This window comes from Ovis aries, chromosome 7, assembly GCF_016772045.2.
Source record: "Ovis aries strain OAR_USU_Benz2616 breed Rambouillet chromosome 7, ARS-UI_Ramb_v3.0, whole genome shotgun sequence".
Taxonomy (NCBI): domain Eukaryota; kingdom Metazoa; phylum Chordata; class Mammalia; order Artiodactyla; family Bovidae; genus Ovis; species Ovis aries.
Genome location: NC_056060.1, coordinates 95,234,174 through 95,257,390, shown reverse-complemented (window position 1 = coordinate 95,257,390; position 23,217 = coordinate 95,234,174). Strand labels below are relative to the sequence as shown.

At 46.9% G+C, this 23,217-nt stretch overlaps 1 protein-coding gene across 1 annotated transcript in view; it reads right to left on the bottom strand.

Moving 5' to 3' along the window:
* LOC114115898 (uncharacterized) overlaps nt 1-20,706 on the bottom strand; it is a 104,777-nt gene extending 84,071 nt beyond the window's left edge. Inside the window, exons 1-2 of the mRNA XM_060418702.1 lie at nt 20,261-20,706; nt 18,651-19,374 (exon numbers count right to left, since the gene is read on the bottom strand). Of these exons, the coding sequence (XP_060274685.1) occupies nt 18,651-19,374; nt 20,261-20,706 (1,170 nt within the window). The remainder of the gene's footprint in view (nt 1-18,650; nt 19,375-20,260) is intronic.
* Between the last annotated feature and the right edge of the window lie 2,511 nt (nt 20,707-23,217).

Genomic DNA, 23,217 nt, shown 5'->3' with positions numbered 1-23,217 from the left:
CACTGTTGTGTTAGTTTTTGCTGTTAGTTTTCCACAGAGTGAATCAGCTGTATGCATGCATCCATCCCCTCTCTCTTGGACCCCCTCCCACCCCTCAATCCCACCCCTCCAGGTCATCACAGAGCACCAAGCTGAGCCCCCTGGGATTCATAGCAAGTTCCCACTAGCCATCTTTTTCACACACGGCAGTGACAAATGTCAACCCCAGCCTCTCAATTCACAGAGTCTGTCATACAGACCGAGGTAAGTTAGAAAGAGAAAACCAAGTATCATATAGTAACACACGCATATGGAATCTAGAAAAGTGGTCCAGATGAACCTACGGATCTTTTGATGATCTCATACTGCTCGTCTAGTCCAATTCATGGCACCGATTGTTTCTGACTATTTGGTACACAGCTACACAAAACAGAAGTGGACGTGAGTTTCCCACGTTATCTTCCTCTCTACGAATCTATGAGATAGCAGTAACTGCACACACCAACTACAGACATCAGAAAGTAAAATGATGAAACATTTAGGCTTTAAGAAACTAAAGAAGTAAGAATTACAAAAATGGTAAGTATTAAGAAAAACAATTCCAATCTTCAACTTTACATTTCATACCATGCTTTCCTTCTGGCAATAATTAAATTAAATCTTTAGTTATTCCATTAGGGTCCACTGCAATTCTAAATAAAATGAATCTTTAGAGATTTCAAGGCAGAGTATACAAATGCATCCATCCATGTATGCACTCAAGCATCCATTCATTAAAGATAGAGTTAGAGTGGTGATTAACCAAACACACATAAAACTAACAATAAGATCCTACTCTGCATAACATTTGCATAACTTATTTATCTTTATAAGAACTCTATAAAATTTTAATGTCTCCATTTTATACAAAAGGTTGAGATAAAATTTATAATTTGCCCAAAGAGTAACAGTGAGGTAGTATAGAAGAGCTGGGATTCAAACTCAGGGTCACCTAATTCCAACACTGAACAACTGTGTCATCCTTGACATGCCCTCTACCTGGAGTCATGCCTAGGACCACAAAGAACTAGCTCCTCCCACTTCCTTCTAATTAAACAAGACAAGTGGAGGTGACACAGGAGGTTGATTGCTGTCACTTGGGCTCCAGAGAGTTAAATCACAGAGTGACATGAGAAAAGCAAACGCTGCATTTTTGAAAACCAATTCTCAATAACTGTCCACTGGAGAAGGCTGAGAGCTACTGTAGGCAGAAAAGAAGATTCTAGAAGATTATCTCTACCAGGGGCATGCCCACGTTCTTCTAAAGCTCCCAGCCCACCTCCACGTCCTAATGTTCCCAAACAATCCCGTTCCTTGCATCACTTCCACTGTAGCCTCATGGTTCTGTTCACACTTCACAGATACCAACTAGCTCTCCATCATCAGCAACATACTCTAAATCTTGAAGAGAGATATGGGACTTGAAGCCTCAATCCTTCCATCTTCTCATTAGGAGTTCTGATAAAAGGGTGGAACCTCAATCAAACCCAAGCTGCCATTAAATGAAATTAGAGATTTCCCTCTTCATTTCATTATTTACAAGTCTGTCTGTCACTTAAGGATGAATAATCATCTGAATACTCATTTCTTCTGGAATTCATTTGCTACGTGTTTTCACAGAAATGCCATTAATGATCTAGAAATGAAGAATCATGAAAACGAGAGGGGGCAGTGAGAAGCCAGCCTGTGTGCACGCCTGTCAAAGAATATCAAATTTAAGCTCAGATATCAAGATAATTATTTGTGGTATCTGAAAAATTGTTAATGAAGGAAACACTACAATTTTCCCATAAAACCCCTTCCAAATGTCCAAAGTATTTTATATAAGAAGATCGAGATTTCCATACAAAGAAAAATATAATCAAGGGTAAGCTTGGATATTGGTTTATTAAGTGTAGAAAATGTTGTATAGATCCTTCTTTATCTGCTAATATGTGTTTCCAGACTGTGGACAAGCCTTTAAAGTGAAATCTAAGTAAATCTGAAACAACACTTACTTTTTACCAGATAATAAGTCTGCCCATATAATTTCACATGGCTAGAAAGGCACCTTCGTAACTCTGGAAAGCACTAAAACGCATTATGCAGCAAAAGAAACCGTATTCATTATCCAATTATAATTACAGTGGTCATTCATGCTAAATGAAATGCCTTGCATCCATCGTATTTTCCACAAGGTGGACTGGCCACAACAAAATTATTTACTTCATTTGCCTTTGTTGCGTCCCTCTTTGTAATAGCTTTCATTTCACTGTTTACCTGTTTCCTAATAGACGGTCCCTGGAGTTCTTGAAGAGTTCATAACATTCATTCTTAGAAGCTTTTACTTGAGATTTTTACATGGCTGCAACACTCACAGCATCATCCCCACAGAATATATTATGAGCATTGCTATTTGCGTGCTTATAGTGACAAGATCAAATTTAGTACAAAGATTCTCTTCTTTTTGCCTGTTGATAAGCCAGAGTCCTCTGCGGGCAGTTGTTTTTAAGAGCACTCTCTTTGGGTAATTCTTTTCTAATAATTCATGATCCCCACTGTTTTTTAGGCGATAAGACTGCTGGAAAGATTTCTTTCTTTCCCAGAAAGCAAAGTGATTTTAAGAGTTCTTCGACAGTGAGTGTTCTAATTGAGACAGAGAGAAAACTATTTCTAAAACCTTGTTTCCTCTTCTGGACCCCAGAAATAAATACTGCTAAGGAGAAATCGGGCAAGAAGTACTATGACTGCACAGAGAGATCCTTTAGGGAAACAATGACACGGTGTTACAGAACTGACTTGTCTATGCAGGACAAAAATAGCCATGTATAAACCACAGCATTGGTGCTACTGCAGGTTGGAGGGCAAAAAAGAAAGAGCTAATGCTTACTAGCACTTGATGTGTGACATGCTCCATCACTCAGTCGTGTTCGACTCTTTGTGACCCCATGCCCACCTGGCTCCTCTGTCCATGGGATTCTCCAGGCGAGAATACTGGAGCAAGGAGTCATGCCTTTCTCCAGGGAATCTTCCTGATGCAAGGATGGGATCCAGGTCCCCTGTATTGCAGGTGGATTCTTTACCACGTGAACCTCCAGGGAAGCCCCACTTGATGTGAGTCAAGCATCACTTAATCTATTCATGACAGTGGTCCTATGAGATGTGTATTATTTGTCCTCTATTTAAAAACTGAGGAAGTAGAAACAAAGAGGAAGAAACACACTCAAGCTACCCTGGCAGAACCAGATTCAAATCCATCCACCCGCGTAATACTCCACCACACGTATGCACCACGTCTTCTTAGTCCACTCCTCTGCTGATGGACGTTTAGGCGGCCTCCATGTCCTAGCTATCAGAAACAGTGCTGCCATGCTGCGGTGCCTGTGTCTTTTTGAGCTATGGTTTTCTCTGTGAATATGCCCAGGAGTAGAATTGCTGGGTCATATGGCACAGGGAACTCTACTGCGGTAACCTGAAAGGGAAAGAAATCCCAAAGGGAGGGGATATAGGCGTTTGTATGGCTGATTCATTTTGTTGTATGGTAGACACTAGCACAACTTTGTAAAGAAACTATACTCCAATAAATATTAATTTAAATATTAAAAAATTGGAAAAAAAACAAACAAAAAATCCATCCATCTGAATCCAAACCCCACGGCCTTTATGCTACCCCCACCCTTTGTCATTACACGGCTCCCTTTCTAAAAGAATACACTTATGAAGATAATAAAATGCATGTGATTGTTGTCTTTTTTCAAAACATCCAGATGTCTTCAAAGATTCCAGCAAGCTGGCGTCTATGGGTTCACAACGCTGCAAGCATCTCTTTCACTGTAAACCAGCACACCACTCATTTTGGCTATCAAGCCTCAGTTATAAGAATCCAATTCAACATCATCAAGTCTAATGCCTCGGACTATTTCTATTTGCTCTTGCCTAGAGGCCTGGAAAGACTACAGATTTTACAAATATCAACAGAGAGTTTGTGATGCTGATGGAATGTTCTACCTTCCTGTTTTCAAAGCAAGAGAGCACTGCTTTGACAGAGTGTTCCAGAGAGGGAACAAAGGAAGCTTCTATTTGACAATTTTACAATTCAAATAAGCAAGAGTTACTTCTGCAAACTTTGTTAATATTAATCTGCTTAATATTGAAAATGATGGAAAGCAGTATACATAGAGGGAGACAGGAGATTTGTCCTGTGAGCTTTGGAGGTAAGTTGGAGTCAGATACCTGAGTTCAACTGAGTTCCTCAAACATTTATCGGGGACAGCCTTCCCCTAAATGAGTTCATAGACAATGGACACAAAGCATTAGGTAAGATTTCACACCGCAATGAGACTATTATAAAGATAAAAGTGAGAGCTCATCCTAAATTTATTTCAGAAGAGAAGATGAACTTTTCTTTGGGAAAATAAAGGAAAGCCACAGAAAGAAAGACCTTGAGTGTCAAGCTTAAAAGTTTAGCCTTGACCTCGTGAGTAATGAAAAGTAGTATCATCTGCAGGAGAATGATCAAGAGTAGCTACGGTGTGCAGGTCAGGGGAGGAAAGACACACCTAGGTTCAACTGCAATGGAGCCAAAGTCAGGGCCAGAAGGACAGCATTTTTAAAAGAGGCATAAAACTGGTGATGGAGCAGCTGAAAATGAGTGAAAGGGAGCAATCAAAGATGAGTCAAACTCCTGGTTCGAGACAGCACATCTTGCTTAATAAAGAAATAGGAATTGCACAGAATGAAATTGTGTTGAAAATGAGCGGCTCCCCTTAAAACATATCAACATTGAAGTCTAACAGAAAGCCCAAGTGAACTCAGCACTCAGAGTAGAGAGGGGAAAGGGACCCAGGGTTGCAGGTGGATGCTTTAGAGATGCAGGCTGTCCAGGGGACCAGGCAACCATTTTCAGCAAGACTGACACAGGCATGTTTCAGCGTCTTTCATGCAGCCTGATCACTTCTCAGTTGCCAACTGCAGAGAGCAAATGTTTTGCTTCCACTGGATTCAGTTAGACCTCCCACTGTCATAGACAGAAATAACACAGAATTTACCAGAGGGCCAAACAGAGCTGGTGTTTTCATGCAGTCCTGGAACTGAGGGCCACTCACTGAAGTGGACAGAGCCTGCCTTCATAAATAACCCCATCGACAAGCCCATCCAGATTGACCCAACTCAGAAGGCATTTTATGCTGCCCCATCCACAGTGGTCTCATGGCAGATGGTGGGCATGGGGTGACAAAAGAACATCCAAACAGCAACAGCCACCATCTAGATTAAGCACCGGACCTCTTAATTTAGACAGTTAAGAACATACAGGGGCTTTCCTGGTGGCTCAGCAGTAAAGAAATTGCTGCAATGCAGGAGACTCAGGTTTGATTCCTGGATGGGAAGATGCCCTGGAGAAGGAAATGGAAACCCACTCCAGAATTCTTGCCTGGAGGATCCCATGGACAGAGGAGCCTGGTAGATACAGTCCATGGGGTCACAAAAGAGTAGGACAAGACTTAGCAACTAAACAACAATATACAGAACTAGGAAGGACAAATAATTGGAGAGTCTTAATTACAGTCCCCAAATTCATAAAACAATGTGCATGCATGCAGAGCTGAGGACTCAGCAAAAAGGGTGAAAAGGGACGGATGGTCAAAAATCAAATTCAGCGGGGTGAAGACTTGTAAGCGCTGGGCTTATTTCAAATTATCAATGTGGAACAGCCTTTTCCAGCCCATCTCTGGGTCATTTTTTTACCCAACAGGGTTGACCACCTGAGCAATTACATAGATTTAGAAAAGGAGAGAATTTGACCTATTTATAATATAGTCAATTGCTCATCATTTCCAGGCTCTCTCAGAAGCCTCTGACTCTATGCTATTTCCTGCCCTCTGGTCACTCTATGGCCCATTATCACCTTCCACAGGGAAAAAAAGAGGTGCATCTCACATCAATCAATTTAACTATGTATTAGCAGTGTTGGTAACAGGGTAAAGATAAGAAATGGAGATGTGCTCTCCAATAACTGACTCCGTCATCCCTAGATACTTAACACAGACCCCCTTTACTACTGCAAACATGCTAAAAGTTGTCACACTATTTTTTTTTTTTAATCAATGACTCTTTTCGTCCATGGGATCTTCCAGGCAAGCGTATTGGAGTGAGATGCCATTGCCTTCTCCATTTCTCATTTTATAGAAATATACTAACAGGCACTAGAACTGTTTTCATTCAAAAGCGGCAGAGAACAAACAGTGACTTCTTAGCTAATTACCTGTAACAAAGTTAACTGTGGAAAGATGGACCACACGCTGCCCAGGGGACAATGAGCAATCAGCTGATAACTTGATTTTAAGACATGGCAAAATAAATTTAGAGTGCATTTTGGAAATTACCCAGTGCTTATTTATTCTATAAAACTAACTAACAGGAACTACAAAATAAGATGGGCTTCCCTGGTAGCTTCGATCTCTGGGTCAGGAAGATCCCCTGGAGAAGGGAATGTCTACCCACTCAAGTATTCTAGCCTGGAGAACTCCATTCAAAGAGGACCCTGCAGGGCTACAGTCCATGGGTCTGCAAAAGTTGGACACGACTGAACAACTCTCACACACACACACACACACACACACACACACACACACTAAGATAAGCAATCTGATGCAATTCTCTCTTCTTTAGTTTCCCTGTATCTTGTTGTTGTTGTTGTTTAGGCTTTAAGTCCTGTCTAACTCTGCAACCCTATGGACTGCCACACACCAGGCCTTCCTATCCTTCATTATTTCCCAGAGTTTGCTCAAATTCACGTCCATTGAGTCAACTGACATCCAACCGTCTCATCCTCTGTCATCCCCTTCCCCTACTGCCCTCAATCTTTCCCAGCATCAGGGTCTTTTCCAATGAGTCAACTCATTGTACCCAACGTATTAGAGCTTCATAAAATGGAGTTATTAGTGGAATTTCTAAAGCAGAACTACTTATCCAGGATTTTCATGAATAGTTAAACATGATAATATGCATGAACTGCATAAGCAGAACCCTAAACGAATTGTACAATCCATACCATTACCACTGTGAGCTATCACTACTATCACTATTATTACTAACCCCCCTAGATGAGAACGTGGCCTTGCTGACACCCAGCATGATTCAAGAATCAGGAAAGGGTATTTTTTTCTAAACAGTCCCATAAATTAACTCTGCAAAATCCTTGGGCAAAGGTAGCATTGAAAGTGTTTGCCAGTCTAGAAATGGCCCAGGAGGGACCAAAGGCTAAAGTGGGGGCATATGAAAATGTGCTCCATAATCTTCTGATCTTGTGAGCCACTGAAAGTTTTGCTTAAAAAGGGGGGAAGAGGGACCAGAGTATGTTTCTATGTGCGTATACCCCCGTCACCAGCAGGCAAGTCCTCTCTGTCCATCAGTCGATTGTCCACCATGAAAGCAGCAAGGTGTTAGAGCTGTCTCCTGGCCAACAAGAGGGGCCTGAAGTCCTACTTTTCTGTCCCTGCCATGATCACGTTAAACCACGCAAGTTTAGAATGGGTTGTACCCTTTGCACGTGCTTTGCTTCATTCAGCGTGAAAATCGTGAGGACAGGGTGGGTCCTACTTTGTGGAGGTAGAGTGACTGAGGTTCTATGATTTCTAGTCTTCTTTTCTCCTCTCTGGGGGGGCCCTTGCTCCTCAGATATCACCATCGGGAAATAATGTGCCCAGGACAAAATAAACAAGGAGCAGGAGCCTGCAAAAGAACAAATGCAAAACATTACAAGTTCTTTGCTCCCTTTAATTCTGCCAGGAAAGAGACACAAAGTTAACACTGTGAGTTAAATTTCTGATTTTATGGAAACCACATCTGCGTGGACATCGACTTAACTGATGGTTTAACTCGGTGCCAAGAAAGATGTTTCATCAGGCAAAAGTATTCCTTCTTTAAACAGATCTTCCAGTGTGGCATCGGAAATCGCCTCATGCGAGGTTCGGAAAACTTGCTGCGGATCAAGGTTGGGTTAACCAGAAAGCTTTTGCCTGACAAACCTGTTTAGAGTAAGGCAGAACGGTGGTGGTTGCATTTTTTTTTCCCCATTGAGCAACCACATCTATAGGAATGGAAAAGCATTGCTGAGGAAGAGGGCCCTATCACTAGATGATGGACATTCTTGTTTTCCAGGAGGGTACGGCATAATTACATATGTATTCATTCAGTCACCTTTATGCAGAACCTGGGGCACTGAGCACTATTGTTAGTATTAACAAAGGGACAAATGAGCCAAGGTTTTGGAGTCCAGAAAGGAGGGCAGATATGGGAACAAATGATAATACAACCTCAATGGGGAACTCACAGTGGGACAAACAAAACACTCTAGAAGCACAGAGAAGGCGGTGACTAATTTTGACAGGGAGGGAGTGTGTCATTCTTGTGGGTCTTAAAGGAAAAGAGTTTGCCAGGTGGTGAATGAGCAGGTAATATGCTATGTAAAAGATAAACAGCACGAGCGAGGCTGTGTATCAAGAGGCCTGGCCTTATCACCTTTGGAGCATCAGTGCTGAGGATGGGTGCTGGGGATGAGGCCTGAGAGATCGTCTGAGACCCAGACTGTCATGGACCTCATGTCATGATAACAAGCTTGGATAAGCCTTATCCAGAGGCACAGGAAATCCAGGCCACAGGTGACTAGTAAGTCTGAGCAAGCTCTGGGAGCTAGTGAAGGACAAAGAAGCCTGGCGTGCTACAGTCCACGGGGTTGCAAAGAGTCAGACACGACTGTGCGACGGAACATCAACCACAGCAATATGATGTGATTTGCTTTTTGAGGGCACTAATTCTGAGGACACCAAGAGTGGTAGATAGATGGTGGAGACACCACACAGGAGACTGTGGCTTCCAAGAAGGAAGCCAGCCGCCCTGATGTCTGGTCACTGCGAAGGTTCCCCTGGAAGAGCTAGGTTAAATGGAGAGACATTTCCTAGGTGGCAGAATATACAGAAAAAAATACTTTCAGAAATTCACAAGTGACTCTAGCCAGACAACTATAAAACCACTGAGCCTCTGGCTTGGGAAAAATTCTAAAGATGATCAGTTAGTGATCTTCAGTACCAGGAGCATCCACATTCCCAGGCTTCATCACGGACAGAGGACACTGACATCTCCAGGTCTCAGGTTGAAGACCTGCATTTTTAACCATCTCCTTTAGTTCACTCAGATGGCTGAGTCAAGTTTGGGAAGGGAGAACTCTAGGTCAGGTTCATTGGATTTCCTGGTGAGAAAGGACAAGGTCTTCTCTGAAAGAGTATCCCAAATGCTCGGCACAAAACTTAGCATGGTGCCTTGTCATATGGTCAAAAAAAAAAAAATCAACCTTTGTCAAATCCCCAGATACAGGCTTGTGACTTGAATGGAGGTCTGCTTTGCATTCCTTCGGGACTCAGAGATTATGAGAACTGAGCTTTGAATTCCATTGCTCTCAGCACTATTGGACTTGTTCCTTACCTATTTGGTTAAGAAAAAAAATATTTTAAACCATTTCCCAAAGAATTTTAATCTCTCTAATACGTTCTAAAGTAGCAAAACAGGGTCTTATTGTTTTATGTTGGGTGGAATGTTGGTTCAGAAGCTACTTACTAAGACGTGAAGAGCTTGCCAAGTACAGTCTAGTGCCTGGTTCTCTCTGCTCTGATATGATTGATTATATGTATACATATTACATATATAGGATGTGATTTTAATAGGAAAAGCTTCTGCGTTTCCAAACTTGGAAGTTAGGGGTTCCTAACATCTTAAATATATAACCTTCATACATTAATTTACAGATTCAGAGTGTCAAAGAAAAAAAAAAAAAAAGAACCAAGTCTCCATTGTTCAGTAGAATGCAGAAATTATACTATACATACATGTAATCATAATGATAAACGCAAAATAACCCCAGCAGTGTGTATTTTGACCAGTACTTCTGAGCGCTCTTAGGAGGGTCTAACACAGGCACAGTAAGAAGCTCCTTTACTTAAATTAACTGAAAATGGCTTTCTGAAAGAAATATTTCCATCCAGAAGTGCTAACCCAGGAGCATCATTCCAATTTGAACATCCATCATTATACAAGCAAGGCATAATCATTCTATAAGCACAGAATAAGCATGATATGAACAGAGCAGTGATTTACGTGTTAATATTCTGCAATAAAATATTTTCTTGACTCTGCCAAGAGTCATGTGTGAGATGAGTTGTGGGAAGCCAGTGCTTAAAATGCTTTCTGATAAAAATCTTCGTAGACCAGCAGAGATATCAAAGCCATGGTTCACTGTGTTCAGGGTCACAGTCTAGACGTGGGACTTGTTGCAAGCTGCAGGTAAGGTCCCCATGGAAAGGGGCATGGAGGTGAGTCGGGGTTGGCGTGCCAAAGGTGATGCTTTCAATAACCAAAAAAACTGTAAGTTAGGCAGGACCCCGCTGATGTCACCTTCCAGTTCCCCAAACTGGGACAAGCCTCTTTCTTTTTTTTGTCTCTGTTCCTTCTCTTTGGACCTTCTCACACCATCAGTCCACACTGTACCCTGCTAGCTATGAGCTCACTCTGCCATTGAGTGGAGGGCCCTTTCCTCTGCCAGCCCTTTCATGCGCTGTTACCTGAACAGACCACACAATTTTCTTTTGCAGAAGAAGCTGTAACCTGTTAGTGAACAGGTTCAAGAGGTCACAAGGCTTCTTTGGGATTCCAGGGAAATGCAAAGGCATTTGTAGAGGGGGAAAATAACATAATGGAATCATTATCATTTCAGAGAGAAGGATCTGCAGTCAGCATTTATTAAGCCTCTACTGTGTGCCAGACAGGTAGACGTTTTACATAATTATCTCAATCCTCAGAAGAACAGCTCTGGGAATAGAAAGAATTTCCTTCTATTTTTCGACTTGAAGAGGTGAAGACTAAAAAGCATATTTAAAATGTGCCCCCAAAGTGAATGTGCTAAGTCACTCAGTCACGTCTGACTCTTTGTGACTCCATAGACCGTAGCCCGCCAGACTCCTCGGTCCATGGGATTCTCCAGGCAAGAATACTGGAGTGGATTGCCAGTCCCTTCTCCAGTGGATCTTCCAGACCCAGGGATCAAACCCCGGTCTCCCCCGTTGCAGGCAGACTCTTCACCATCTGAGCCACCAGGGAAGCCCCAAAATATGGTTTGCAAAATTCACACGGGACAGAGCCAGCATTAGAACCCGAGACTCTTTCCAAAAGTAAAACTCTTTTCATTAATATTCTGGGTTCCTGGCACTGTTTTCAATCCTGTGTGAACCTGCCGTGCCGTTAGCTTGTATGTCTTCCTCTGTCCTGGCTGGCCTGGGTAGCCTCAGGAGGGATCCTGCATTATCTACACTGACCTCTCTAGTCTTACTCCACGCCTGGTCCATGCTAAGTGGTAAAAACCATCTCCTGGATGTATGGAAAAGCTTTCCTCATCATTGGATGTAAACCTTCTGCCTCTACCTCCTTCATGAGTACCAGCCCATTCACGCAAAGGTATAGCCCCTCATTGCAGTGTGTCTTTCTATCTATGTAGAGCTTCCCTGGGCTCCCCTGGGGGCTCAGTGGTAAGGAACCCACCTGCAAAAGCAGGAGACATGTGTTCAATCCTCTGTCGGGAAGATGCCCTGGAGGAGGAAATGGCAACCCTCTCTAGTATTCTCGCCTGGAGAATCCCATGGACAGAGGAGCCTGGTGGGCTGCAGTCCATGGAGAAGCAGAGTCAGTCACAACTTATTGACTGAAAATGCTCTTCACAAGCCTTATTGTGCAAAACCAAAGTTTGAAAAAGGCATCATCTATTCCAGTAAGGACTGTGTTTTCGCTAAAGGTTAACTTGGATGGCTAATGTATAAAGCCAGACAAAAAGAAACAACCTTACTTCAGGGAATGTTGATTTTTTTTTTTTTCCCTCCAAAAGATCCCCAGTGGAATCCATTTGTAATAAATTCAGTTTCCAACAACAAGCCAAGCTGTCAGGGAAGGAAAGTTTGGCCCTTGCGCCCAACTCGCCCTGATCAGAATAGAGCAAACTCACCCAAGGAAATGATGCACCATTAAACGAAGGGATGGAGTGATGGAGAGGAACACTAGGCACTTTGTTGGTGAGTGAAATCTCAGAGAACTCACAAAAAGCAAAAGCTCCTGGAGGGCAGGGCACTCTGACCTGGCTGTGTGCGTGCACACTCAGTCATTAAGTCGTGTCCAACTCCTTGCCATCCCTTGGACTGTAGCCCGTGAGGCTCCTGTGTACTTGGGATTCTCCAGGCCAGAATACCAGAGTGGGTTGCCATTTCCTACTCCAGGGGATCTTCCTGACTCAGGAATAGAACTGGTGTCTCCTGCATCTCCTGCACTGGCAGGCAGATTCTTTACCATTGAGCCACCTAGGAAGCCCTCTGCCTTGGTTACCTTTCTATTTACATAAAACCTAGAACTATCCTAGCAGCTGACAGTCCTGCAGTGATAAATGTTATCAATTTGACTAATGCCTCTTCATGGGAATATAACACTGAATTATTAGTAAGGTATTTTCACACCCATTAATCTTATTTGACCCCACAACAACCCTGTTGAACTCTGCAGAGAGGAAATTAAGTCTCCAGAAGATGAAGTAATTTGTCCAAGGTCATCACTGTAGAAAGGAGTGTGCTGACATGAGAACACAGATTTTCTTTCTATTAATACATCTCTTCTTTCTTCCAAAACAACCTCCCTATTTCTCATTCCCCATCACAGTACAAGTCCCAAAACACAAAGCTGACATCATAAAATTACCCCTGGGCTAATAGGCAAACATATATCTAGCATGATGGCGGAGAGACAGTGAAAGGCTCTTTTTACATCTAAATATTTACACGATTGCAAGATTTTTTTTAACAGTTTTAATTCTTTTCTTTTTTAAATCCACCTCTGATCATTTTGGTTGAGTTTGTAGAGAAGGAAGTTTCTGAACTGAATCAGAGAGTTCAACATCTAGGTAATTAAACGTAATATTCATGATTCTGCACAAAGTCAAATGGTTTAAGGGAGGAGTCTGTGCAACCTTAGCCTTCAACTTCCTTCTGGCTCCTGTTACCCAATGAGAAGCCAGGTGGGTGGGGCTTTCTGGGACCAACTCACAGAAGAGGAAGTTGTGGAGAAGACATGAAATCCTCTATATGAGCACATAACAGAAGAGGGGGAGAAATGATTGGGAAGAATGTGTTTTAAAATCAGTGCCATAAACACTGCTTTGACTCCACTTAGAAGAGGTACCTAGAATATTCAAATCCATAGTGTCAGAAAGTACATTAGTAAGTGACAGGGGCCTGGGGGGGTGGGGGGTGGGGGGGGGGGTGGGGGGGGGGGTGGGGGTGGGGGTGGAGTTAGTGTTGAATGGCCACAGAGATTCGGGTTAGGAGAGTGAAAACTCGCAGAGATGGATGATGTTGAGGGCTGCACAGCAGAGAGGCCGCACCCAGCGCCACTGAACTGTACAGTGAAGTGTGGCTAAAGCAGCAGGCTTCATATCACGTGACGTCCACCACCATACAAAGCATTTAACAAAGAAAGAATAAAATCGATATCATGCTTCAGGGTCTAAACAGAGTTTTCTGGAACTTCCACCCCCTGACCTTCACCATCTCTTAACCTAATGCCCGTGAGGAATATTAAAAGCCCTCGAGTCCAAGCTCTGGAGTCAAGTGGAAGGGAGAACTCTCGCACAGGCTATCCTGACACTGGACTGTAATGAAAGTGACGCGCGCGGGCAGCTGGGGCCGAGAGTGACACCAGCGTGTGGGCCTATTTTGGGACGGATATGAGTCTAATGTTTTCCATTCAGCCGTATGACCTCTGTATTGGTGAACCAGTTTTAGGAGCCGCTGTTCTGCCGCTCCCGTGGAAGGAGGTGTCGGTGTCCTGAGACCCAATGGCCCTGGTGAACCTGGAGACCTGGTATTTTTCGGTGGGTTTAAATCGGAAAGCCCTCGGGTCCTTAGAAGGTTCAGTTGGAAGATCCTTTTATCTGTTTCTTGAAAGCTCTAATAAAGAGAACTGAAATATAGCACGTGACCTGTGAATTGAGCAGAAACAGAGGAACTTTTGCCAAGGTTCTCGCTCATTCCCTTAAAACCAACCTGGGAAGAAAGTGAGAAAAACTGCCCAGTTCTAATGAGCGCTGAACAGATAAGAGCATCCCAGATTGATTTTGAAAATGCCTCAAAAAAAAAAAAAAAAAAAAAAAAGGTTTTCAACCACTAAACTGCTGGAAAAACATGTGCCCTTATTGAGTATCTGCGGAATAATTGACAGGTATTTGAGAAACCTAGCTGTGGCCGTTTGACCTCCCAAATTATACAGGAATATTTTCAGTGACCTTCCCTTATGACAGGTCCATGAAAATGACACAGCTTTGTTCAGACGACACATGGCGTTACACTCTTCTGCGGGAACACCCCCCACCCCATTAAATTAAGTTAGAGGTGGTATTTGAAAGATAAATAAATATCGGAGTTCCAACTCACTGCAAATGGTACAGCAGGCCAGTAAGTGGGGAGCCTGCAAGAGAAGGACTTCTTTTAGAAAGATGTTTTACAGGACTTTTTCTGCATCATTAACTCCTCTGGAATCCTGAATATAACATGAAGAATTTCCCAAAAAAGTAGCTACTGTTTAATTTTGAATCACTTCAAAGAGCCACAGTAGAAAGAATCAAAGTAAACCAAAAAGACCAGTAGATGTGAAATTCGCCAAGGGGAAAGAAAAAAAAAAAAAAATCAAGAAGGTTCTAACAGATTTGACCATGTACTGAAAATACCACTGATTATTTTACTAATACAGTGTTTTACTGTTCCGTGCGACTGAAATAAGTCTCTGTATTCATCAGAACACAGGATATTTTTATTACAATATTTGTGTCAGAATCTTTTAAAAAGAAACATATTTCAAACCTTGAAAAGAATCTCTGTCTTAAAATGGCCCTTGATGTGTACCTGTGTATGTTTTACTAAAAACAGATATTTAAATGGAAGTCATGTTGATGAAAGGAGTAAAAAGATACTGATAACCTTACTCTGATCCCCAACATGCAGTTTTGAAAAAAGAAAAGAATGTAACTTTAAAAAAAGCAAGGCAATTTGGAGGGTGGGGAAAAGTAATAAAGTTGGGATATTATAACGGTTGTCTAACTTTAAAAATAATAATGATAATAATAATTGGTCTTTAAAAATGTCTTCGGTATAAAATCTGCCCAGGGGAAAAGAAAGAAAGCCTCCTAAAAATTCTATATTCCCAAATACCAAGAGATCAAAAACCATCTGGAAAATGTCAGATAATGGTATCCACCCACCTAAGAAAGTCAGTAAACTTTGTCTTCAATTACTGTTTAGGATAATCAGCTCAAATGGAAATTTTGATTCGAAAATGCTCAGAAGACAAAGCTGGATTAGGAACGAGATTTTAAAAGTCTCCTTGAAAGACCATCTGTTTACAGACACCCTTCTCACACCCCACCTCGCCCTTGATTTGGACCATAAGTTCACAGCAGAAGCACCGCTGAATTTAAAGACATACATGCACCGCTACTATGAAGTCTAGTTCTCACATATATGTTCTGAGCTTGTCTCAAGTTTCCCTTGTTATGTAAGCACTCTGGGGCAATAAAGCTTCACTTACATCCAGCAGTTTGTGAGTCTCTAAACATTAGTCTACCTAACTGTACAGTGCTTTTATTGGCAATAGACAGCACTGGTGTTTTATTTACGTTGATCACATTGTCGATGCTATATGGAATAACCATTTAGTAGCCTATTAGCCTGTAACATTTTTATTACTGTTGTTAAATATCATTACCCATACTGAACTGTGCAACAGAAAAATCAAGTCGGAAAATCTAAATACTCAGAACTACAGAGCTGTTGCTCACCACCCCCCAACCCTGCCCCAACACACCCATGTAATCTGTAGATTCTGATGAGAAGAAAGAAAAACAATGAGTTTTCACTTCTCACAGATAGAGGTCACTAATGGCCTGGATTTGAATCGCTGTGGCAGAAACCACAAAGTTATTAAAGTAATCTAGTGAAAAATGAACTTGAATAGAAATTAAAGATACTGAAAGACGGTTATCCAGAAAGTTCTGACCTGAATGGAAATGAAATCACATCACCTTGACCTTTGTTGCATCTTCTAAGCAGAGCAAAACCAAAAGAGAGCTGCCAGGCACCCTTGCTGTTTTCTTAACTTCAGACACTGGGGACCGCGGAAGTGGCAATTCTTCCTTGCAGAGCATAAAGCTGAAGAGTCAGGAAGAGGAATGTTCACACCAGGTCTCTACAGAATAAGGCTTCTGCACTTCTACATGCTTAAGCCTTTCTTGAAACCAAGCTTCAGACTTGGAAGATAGAAAGTTGCTTTCGGGAGATGTGGCTAAATCCTAAATCAAACTCTCCAGCAGGCCAGAATATAAATGTAATGGTATCAGAGGAGGTTCAAATTAGATCCAGGCGGTCAAAGGCAAACCCGGATAAGATCACAGTGTCTGAAACCTGGCATACAGGAACAGCCATGCCTGTTTGGGGGAACCTGAGGCAGCGCAGCAGGATATCATTTGGAAATCTACTTTCTGGCGTTAAAAGCTTCCCCAGGAATTTCTAAAACTGCAATGAGGCTACTGAAGTGTTAAGAAACAGGCATCTTAAAAAAAGAAAAAACAAAAAAATAACATTCCTTCCATGCTAGGTTTGTAATAGGCCTGGTACAGTACAGATAGCTCAATTCTTTTTCCAATTTCTTGTACCTACTGCCATGAGACATGGAGTGATGTTTGAAAATGCATTTTCCAACCTCCTCCAGTAACAGACCCTTGCAATTCAACATGACAGTATGGTGTTGCACGGTCATCCATGTGATTATTAATAATCCATAAATGGTTTAACCCTCTCTGCACTTCTGATGCAGGGGTTCTGATGAGGGGAGGCAGAAAAGTTGGACTGGGGGACTAGTGACATGATAGGCGAATAAGCAACTTTTCATATCATGCCCTGAAGACTCTTTAGTCAAAGACTGATTCTCATCTAATATGGTGGCCTGTCAATCTTATGTATCTGGCATGTTGCTCAGTGATTAAAAAAAAAAAAAAAAAAAAAGCCCAGGGCTAACACCTCAGATACTAACCTAAAATTGTACATTTCATACTGATTCATACTGCAAGGACCAAATACATCCCCAGACACATGCCAACCTGCATTCTATCTACCTTAAAATGTTTGGGGGTGGGGGTCATCTTTTAGCTGGAGATGTAATAAGGTCACAGAGCTGAAGTCCATAGATAATATCGGCGGGAGAAGGAAGGTCGCCATCATATTAGCTTTTGGCTGGGAGAAGTTAGGCATAATAAATTTAGCAAGAAGCCTGTGAGCCAGTGGACATGCCCCCAAAGCTCCCTGACCCTGGGTGATTAAAGAGTCTCCCAGCTGAGTGGGGAGCAAGGGCTCCCATTTAGAAGAGGCTTTGCATACCAAATGCAGCATGTAAAGAAATCTAATCAGCACCTTGCACTCCTGCGCGAGCATTTACACGGATTTGTGCCTTGTACTTGATTAGCTTACTGGAAGCTTTACAAGAGATTCCCTCCACTAAAATTAATCAAGAGCTCTCAGAGACTGATTTCCATTTACAAGAGAAGGCAGGAGGAGTTTTCCAGGTGAATAAATAAGGATCATAAGAAAGATGATGGAGCAACAAACGCCGAGATGCTTGGAAACTGGAAACTCGACTAGGGGGAAAGGGGCGTCGGGGAGTTGGGGCTGGACCCTTTTTGCTCTCAGGGTGAGACGCAGGAGCTATTTGACCGGCATAAGAGAGGTTGCTGCTCAGGAAACGTGAATCCGCTCCCCGCGGCTTGGAGCATACACGCGACCACTCACTACCCCCCACGCCACTGTGCATCAGGCCACCGAGGAAAACCGGCCTCTCCGCAAAGCCACTCGCCCTCCACACACACTCACACACCCGGGCAGACGATCACTGCACATCCACACCAACAACGGCTAACATGGTTCCTCTGACCCTTCTGCAATCAAAATGAGACTTCCAAAGTTCCTATTTTATGACGCCAGAAGGTGAATGGAAGGAGGGAGGCAGGGCTCTGGGAATGCGAAAGAGTGAAAAATACATGCTCCCTTTGCTTCCGTCTTGTCGCACCTCGCCCCCTCCCTGCCAAGTAGCTTTCTGGCATCAGCTCAACCCGGCAGGCGAATGAGGATGGGCTCGTATCGTTTTTAAAAGATACTAAATCGGGGTGAGAGAGTAGGAGGGTGAGGACGGGACTAAGTGAAATCTACGCAGCATTTCCCTGGACTGGAGAAGCCGTTGAAGAAAGATTGTAAATGTCCCCCGGGCTCCAAAATGAGGCACCAGCTGGGGCCGAGGGCTCCCACCCGTCCTCGGGGGAGGCTAGCCTCCCAGCCCAGCTGCCCACCCGGCGCGAAGAAGCGCCGGAGATCTCGCCCACGTTCCAGGAGACCTCCCCGCGCTGGGTGCCCACTCCCGGGGATCTAGAACTTCGCCTGGGTCTGACTTTCCGCCGGATCCGGCGAGCGTCAGGGGAGGGAGCGGGATCCCGCGGACCCGCCGGGAAGGAGAGGGTCGGGGGTGCGCGTTACCTGCGAAGGTTTTGGAGGTCTCCTGGCGGCCCCGGTAGGAATCCCGCTCGGCGCCGCGTCCTTCCCCAGATCCAAACTTTTGCTCCGTCCTCCAGGTGGCGGCGGCGGCGGCGGCGACGGCGGCGCCTGCCGGAGCCCGGCCCTGTCGCCCGCAGCGTCGGGGCGCGGGGGTGCGGAGGCCGGAGCCTCGGAGCGACGTGCGCCTCCCCGCAGCCGGCGGGCGCTCGGGCGCCCGGCTCGCCTGGCTCGCTCTCGCCTTCCTCCCCTACGGAGCCGCGGCATCGTCTCCCCGCGGCCGCCTCCGCCACCTCCGCCTCCGGGGCTCGGGCATGCCACTCTCCTCCCGGCTCCGGCCGCCGCGGCCCCCGCCTCTTCTGCCCGCCTGCAGCCTCCCGCTCTCCGCCCCCGCCGAGCCCACGCGCCCCGCAAGCAGGCGGGGGAGCGGGGGACCGCGGCGGAGAGCGGCTCCGAAGCGCCCGCGGCTCCTTGGAGACGGAGGAGCCCGGGGGAGGGCGGCCGGAGAGCCCGGCGGGCGGGCGGGTGCGCCTCCGACGCCGGGGAGCCGATCGCGCAGAGCAGGGCGCGGGGCGCAGCGCGGAGCGCGCGGGGCGCTGAGTCCGGCGGCGGCTCCGACCCGACTGCCGCCTGGGCGCAGCCCGGCCGGGCTAATGTAGGCGCCGCGGCGCCCACCCCCAGCCCTCCGGACACCCCCAGGAGGTGTTTACTGGAAGGAATTCGCGGGGTCGCCTCCGCCGCTGCCGCGCTCCTCCTCTGCCTCGGTCCCCGGCGCTCTGGCGCGCTCCCCTCCTCGAGTCCTCTTTCTCTCCCTCCCTCTCACCCCCCCGCCCACCCTCTCGGAGTCCCTCCCACATTTCTGGTTTAAAGAATGCTCGGGAGGCGCGGCTGCAACCCCAAGCTTTCCAAGAGGCAAAGTCAGCCGCGGCCGTTAACCCTGTCCTCCCTGGAGCGCGTGGCACGGCGAGCTCAGGGGCCAACCCCACGGGTGCCGCCCGGACGGCGCCCGCCCTCCCGGTTCCCTCTCTCCCCTGCACCCTCCCACCCCATCTCTGAAGGATGTGGCCACCGTCGGAACGGCCGAAACTTGATTTCCCTCCTTGCTCGCCCGGCGTGGTCCTTCTAAACCAGCTGATCTAGGATTTAGACGCTGAGGAATGATCGAAACGGGAGATTAGAGGGTAAAAAATACAACATCTTTCAACCAAGATGGCGTAATTTCAAATGCAGGCAACCTTGGTGAGTTGCCCCCTACGCCACCCCTAGTTCCCTGATCCCCGATCTTCTTAAATAATTTAACCGGGAAATAATCCAAAGTTTAATTAATTCAAACACCCCCATTTTCTCCTTGCACCCTGGCCGCTTGAAGGAGCTCGTCGTCCCCACAGATGACAAGCAACGACCACTTTCAGACGCATCGTTTAGGGAACAGGTTTGACAGCGGAAAAAAAAAAAAAGCTTGATTTGCATACAGACTCAGTTTCCACTCGGCGATCTCTTTGCAAAGGTTAAAGAGGAATGTAAGAAAACCAGGTCCACGTCTCTCTTGGAAAAGAGGGGGCGGGGGGCGGGGGAAGCTGCTTCTCTTCTCTCACTTCATTAAGGTTCCTCCTGCCTCCAGTAAGTTGCTGTCATGTTTTAACAAGTCTAGAGAGAGACTCAAGCTGAACAGAAGAGGGAGAACGAGTTCGCTCCAAGCGCGGGGCCGCACCGAGACGCGCCGTCGGTGGGGCCGGGCGGGAAGCAGCCCCCGAGCTAGAAGGCGGCTCAGGAACAGCTCCCGAGGGACCCTCTCGGCTATCGCGGCAGAAGAGTTAGGCAGGGGCGGTGACCACCGGCAACCCGGGTTTGATGTACCCGTCCTCGGTTCGGAGTCTGAGTCACTTGGCACCACTCTCCTAATTGTTTTTATTTCCTTCGCATCCCTGTTGTGTCTACCGCCTTCACGTTTCGTGAGCGCCTCCATCGAGTTTAGCAGGCTTGGAGGAAGGCCCAATGTGCCTCTCAAGCAGAAGCCGCGCCGAGATCCACCCAGACGCATGCTCGAGACGCACGCTGGCACACGCGCTCACACACTCACGCACACACGACCCCAGGTCGTGCCCGCGGGCCGCTGCTCTCGCGTTGCCTTCTGAGAAGGTGGCCCCGTAAAATGCGTTTGCCTTACAGATGACAAAGCCGCTCTCTTCCCCCAAACTCAGTGTGTGATTCATACACATCCCGGGTTGGGGGTTGGCTGGGGGAATTAAGTGGACGACGGCTGACAGTGAGTGCCATCTTGCTGGGAGGTGCCAGCATCAGAGCCCCACAGACCACAGCAGCGGTGGCCTCCTCCTCCACCCCCCGCCGCCGCCGGCCGGAGCCCCAGGCGCTCCAGGAGTTTACTGGACATCAAGTGTGGGTTCAGCCCGCCCCAGGCACCCTCTCCGGATACTTCCTTTCCCTGGTTATTGTCCCGACCTCAACCGGCAACCTTGATCTTGGGCCTGATTACAAATGAGAAGTGATCGCGCCGGCGCTGAAAGAGCGGGGACAAGCCCGAGACCGGTCGGCGTGGCGGAGGAGGCATCTTTCCAGGCTGGGGCGCGGTGGCGGCTGGCGAGGCTCCACTCGCAAGCTCCTCGCTGTCCGATTCGCCTCTCAACCCAGTGCTGGGAGGCGTTAACTGCTCCCCTCCCCGCGCTCCGCGCACCCGGAGTCGGGAACGCAATCCCAGTTTAGCTCGGTGGGCTACTCCCGCCTTCGCCGTCCCCACTGGCGCGCCTAGAAGACGCGCTGGAGGGAACTCAGTGCCAGACCGATGAAGTCCGCACGGCTGGAGAAAGACTTGGTTAGGTGTTGGGGCCGGGGGCGGGGGGGGCGGGGGAGTAACTTGTGGCCCAACGAACCAGCACCCTCCGCATCTTGTTAGCCACTCATGGATCCCCGGTTGCGGGCAGGGGGCAAGCTGGTGGTTGTAGATGCAACCGCTTGATGATAACGCTGGTGACAGTACCAGCAGATGGAGCGTGTGCAGGGGTGGGGGCCTAGGGGAGCGTTGCTCTCTCAGAAGTTAGCGTTCATCCTGGGGAAATGAGAGGTTGGATTCAGGCAAGCTTAGTGGATCTAGAAACCCCAATTTAGGATCGATGCTCCGGGGGGACTAGCTCACTGGCGTCTTGACCCAGAGCTCAGTTAGAAAACTCCTTAGAGGAGGGAGGTTCGACCTGCAGCTAGATTTCTCTTCTCTGAAATCGGGGGAGAGTTAAGCAGTCTGTTCTTTCGGTGGATGAAAGATAAAGCTTAAAGCATGCTACCCCAAAGATCACCCCCAGCGGATTAAATAATAATAATTACAACCCCCCTTAAGAGACCGTGGTGTTGGCAGAGCGGCAGCCAGGTCGGTTCTGGCAAAGTCCACCTGGCACCTCAGCCCCTTTACCTGGCGGCCGCAGCTCCTCGCACTGCGCTCATCCGAATCCGACAGGGTCAGGGAGGTGGGAAGGGAAGGAGCTGGCTCCACAGCAGCGGGGCTCCCGGGGCATGGTATTATTTTAGGGGTCGCCGCCAAGGTCCCTCCTGCCCATCGTTGAGAACTGCCAACCCGATCCCTGGGCTGGCGGACGCGGCGGTGGGCGCGGAGCTGGCGCGTCTCGGCTCCTGGACGCGCGGGACCGCAGGCCAGAGACCCCCCCGGGGCGGGGACCGCCCGGCCGCTGGAATGCTCTCCAGGCCCCCTGGTTCCTTCGCGGTGAGACTGGAAGATATCACCCTCGCAAGCGACCGCGAAGGGTTTCGAACGTACAACTAACTCGCAGGTACCCGGCCTGGACTGAGAGCCGCCTTCCCTCTCCGCCGCCTGTCCCTTCTCCCGGGGAGGGAGCTAACTTAACCCTGTGCGCGCCCTGCTCTCCTCCCTGGAGAAGCTGTGATCCACGAGGAAACCGCAGGCGGCGGCTGCCGGGCAGCGAGCTTTGTTCACGTGCGTTTCCAGTGGGTGTGTTCCTGTCTGGGGGCACTCGCGTGGCAGGACGCCAGTGGCAGGCTTCCAGAGCCCGTCTCCGGCATGGGAAGGAGCCCTAGCGTTTCATCCGGACCAGACCCAGCCCTCCCTCGGAATTTTTTTTTTTTTTTTTTTTTTTTGCCAACAGTTACTAGATTTATTGGAGTTGCCAGCGAAGTTGGGTTTTATTCCTTTTTTTTTTTTCCCTGCCCCCTCCCCTCTCCTACTCGGGACCCCAGGATTATTTCCTTTCCTAGACCGTGCTTTGAAGTTGTGGAACTCTCTGCTCCTTCTGACTCCGGCTTTTTAACTGTTTGGCGTGTGCGAGACGGATTGTAGAAGGCATCCACCCACTCACGGCAAATTGAAAAGAAGCCGCAAGGAAAGGGGTCTCCCAGCCACCCAGTGTCTGCAGCAGCTCAGAGACCACAACATATTCAAATAAGATTAAGAGATCGGAAGCCGGGCGCGGGGCGGGGGAGTGGTAAGGGATTTTTGAGACCTGAATGGGGAAAGAGGTGAGGGGCGGGGGAAGACACACAGAGAGCCCGCGCCTTAGAATGGAATCAA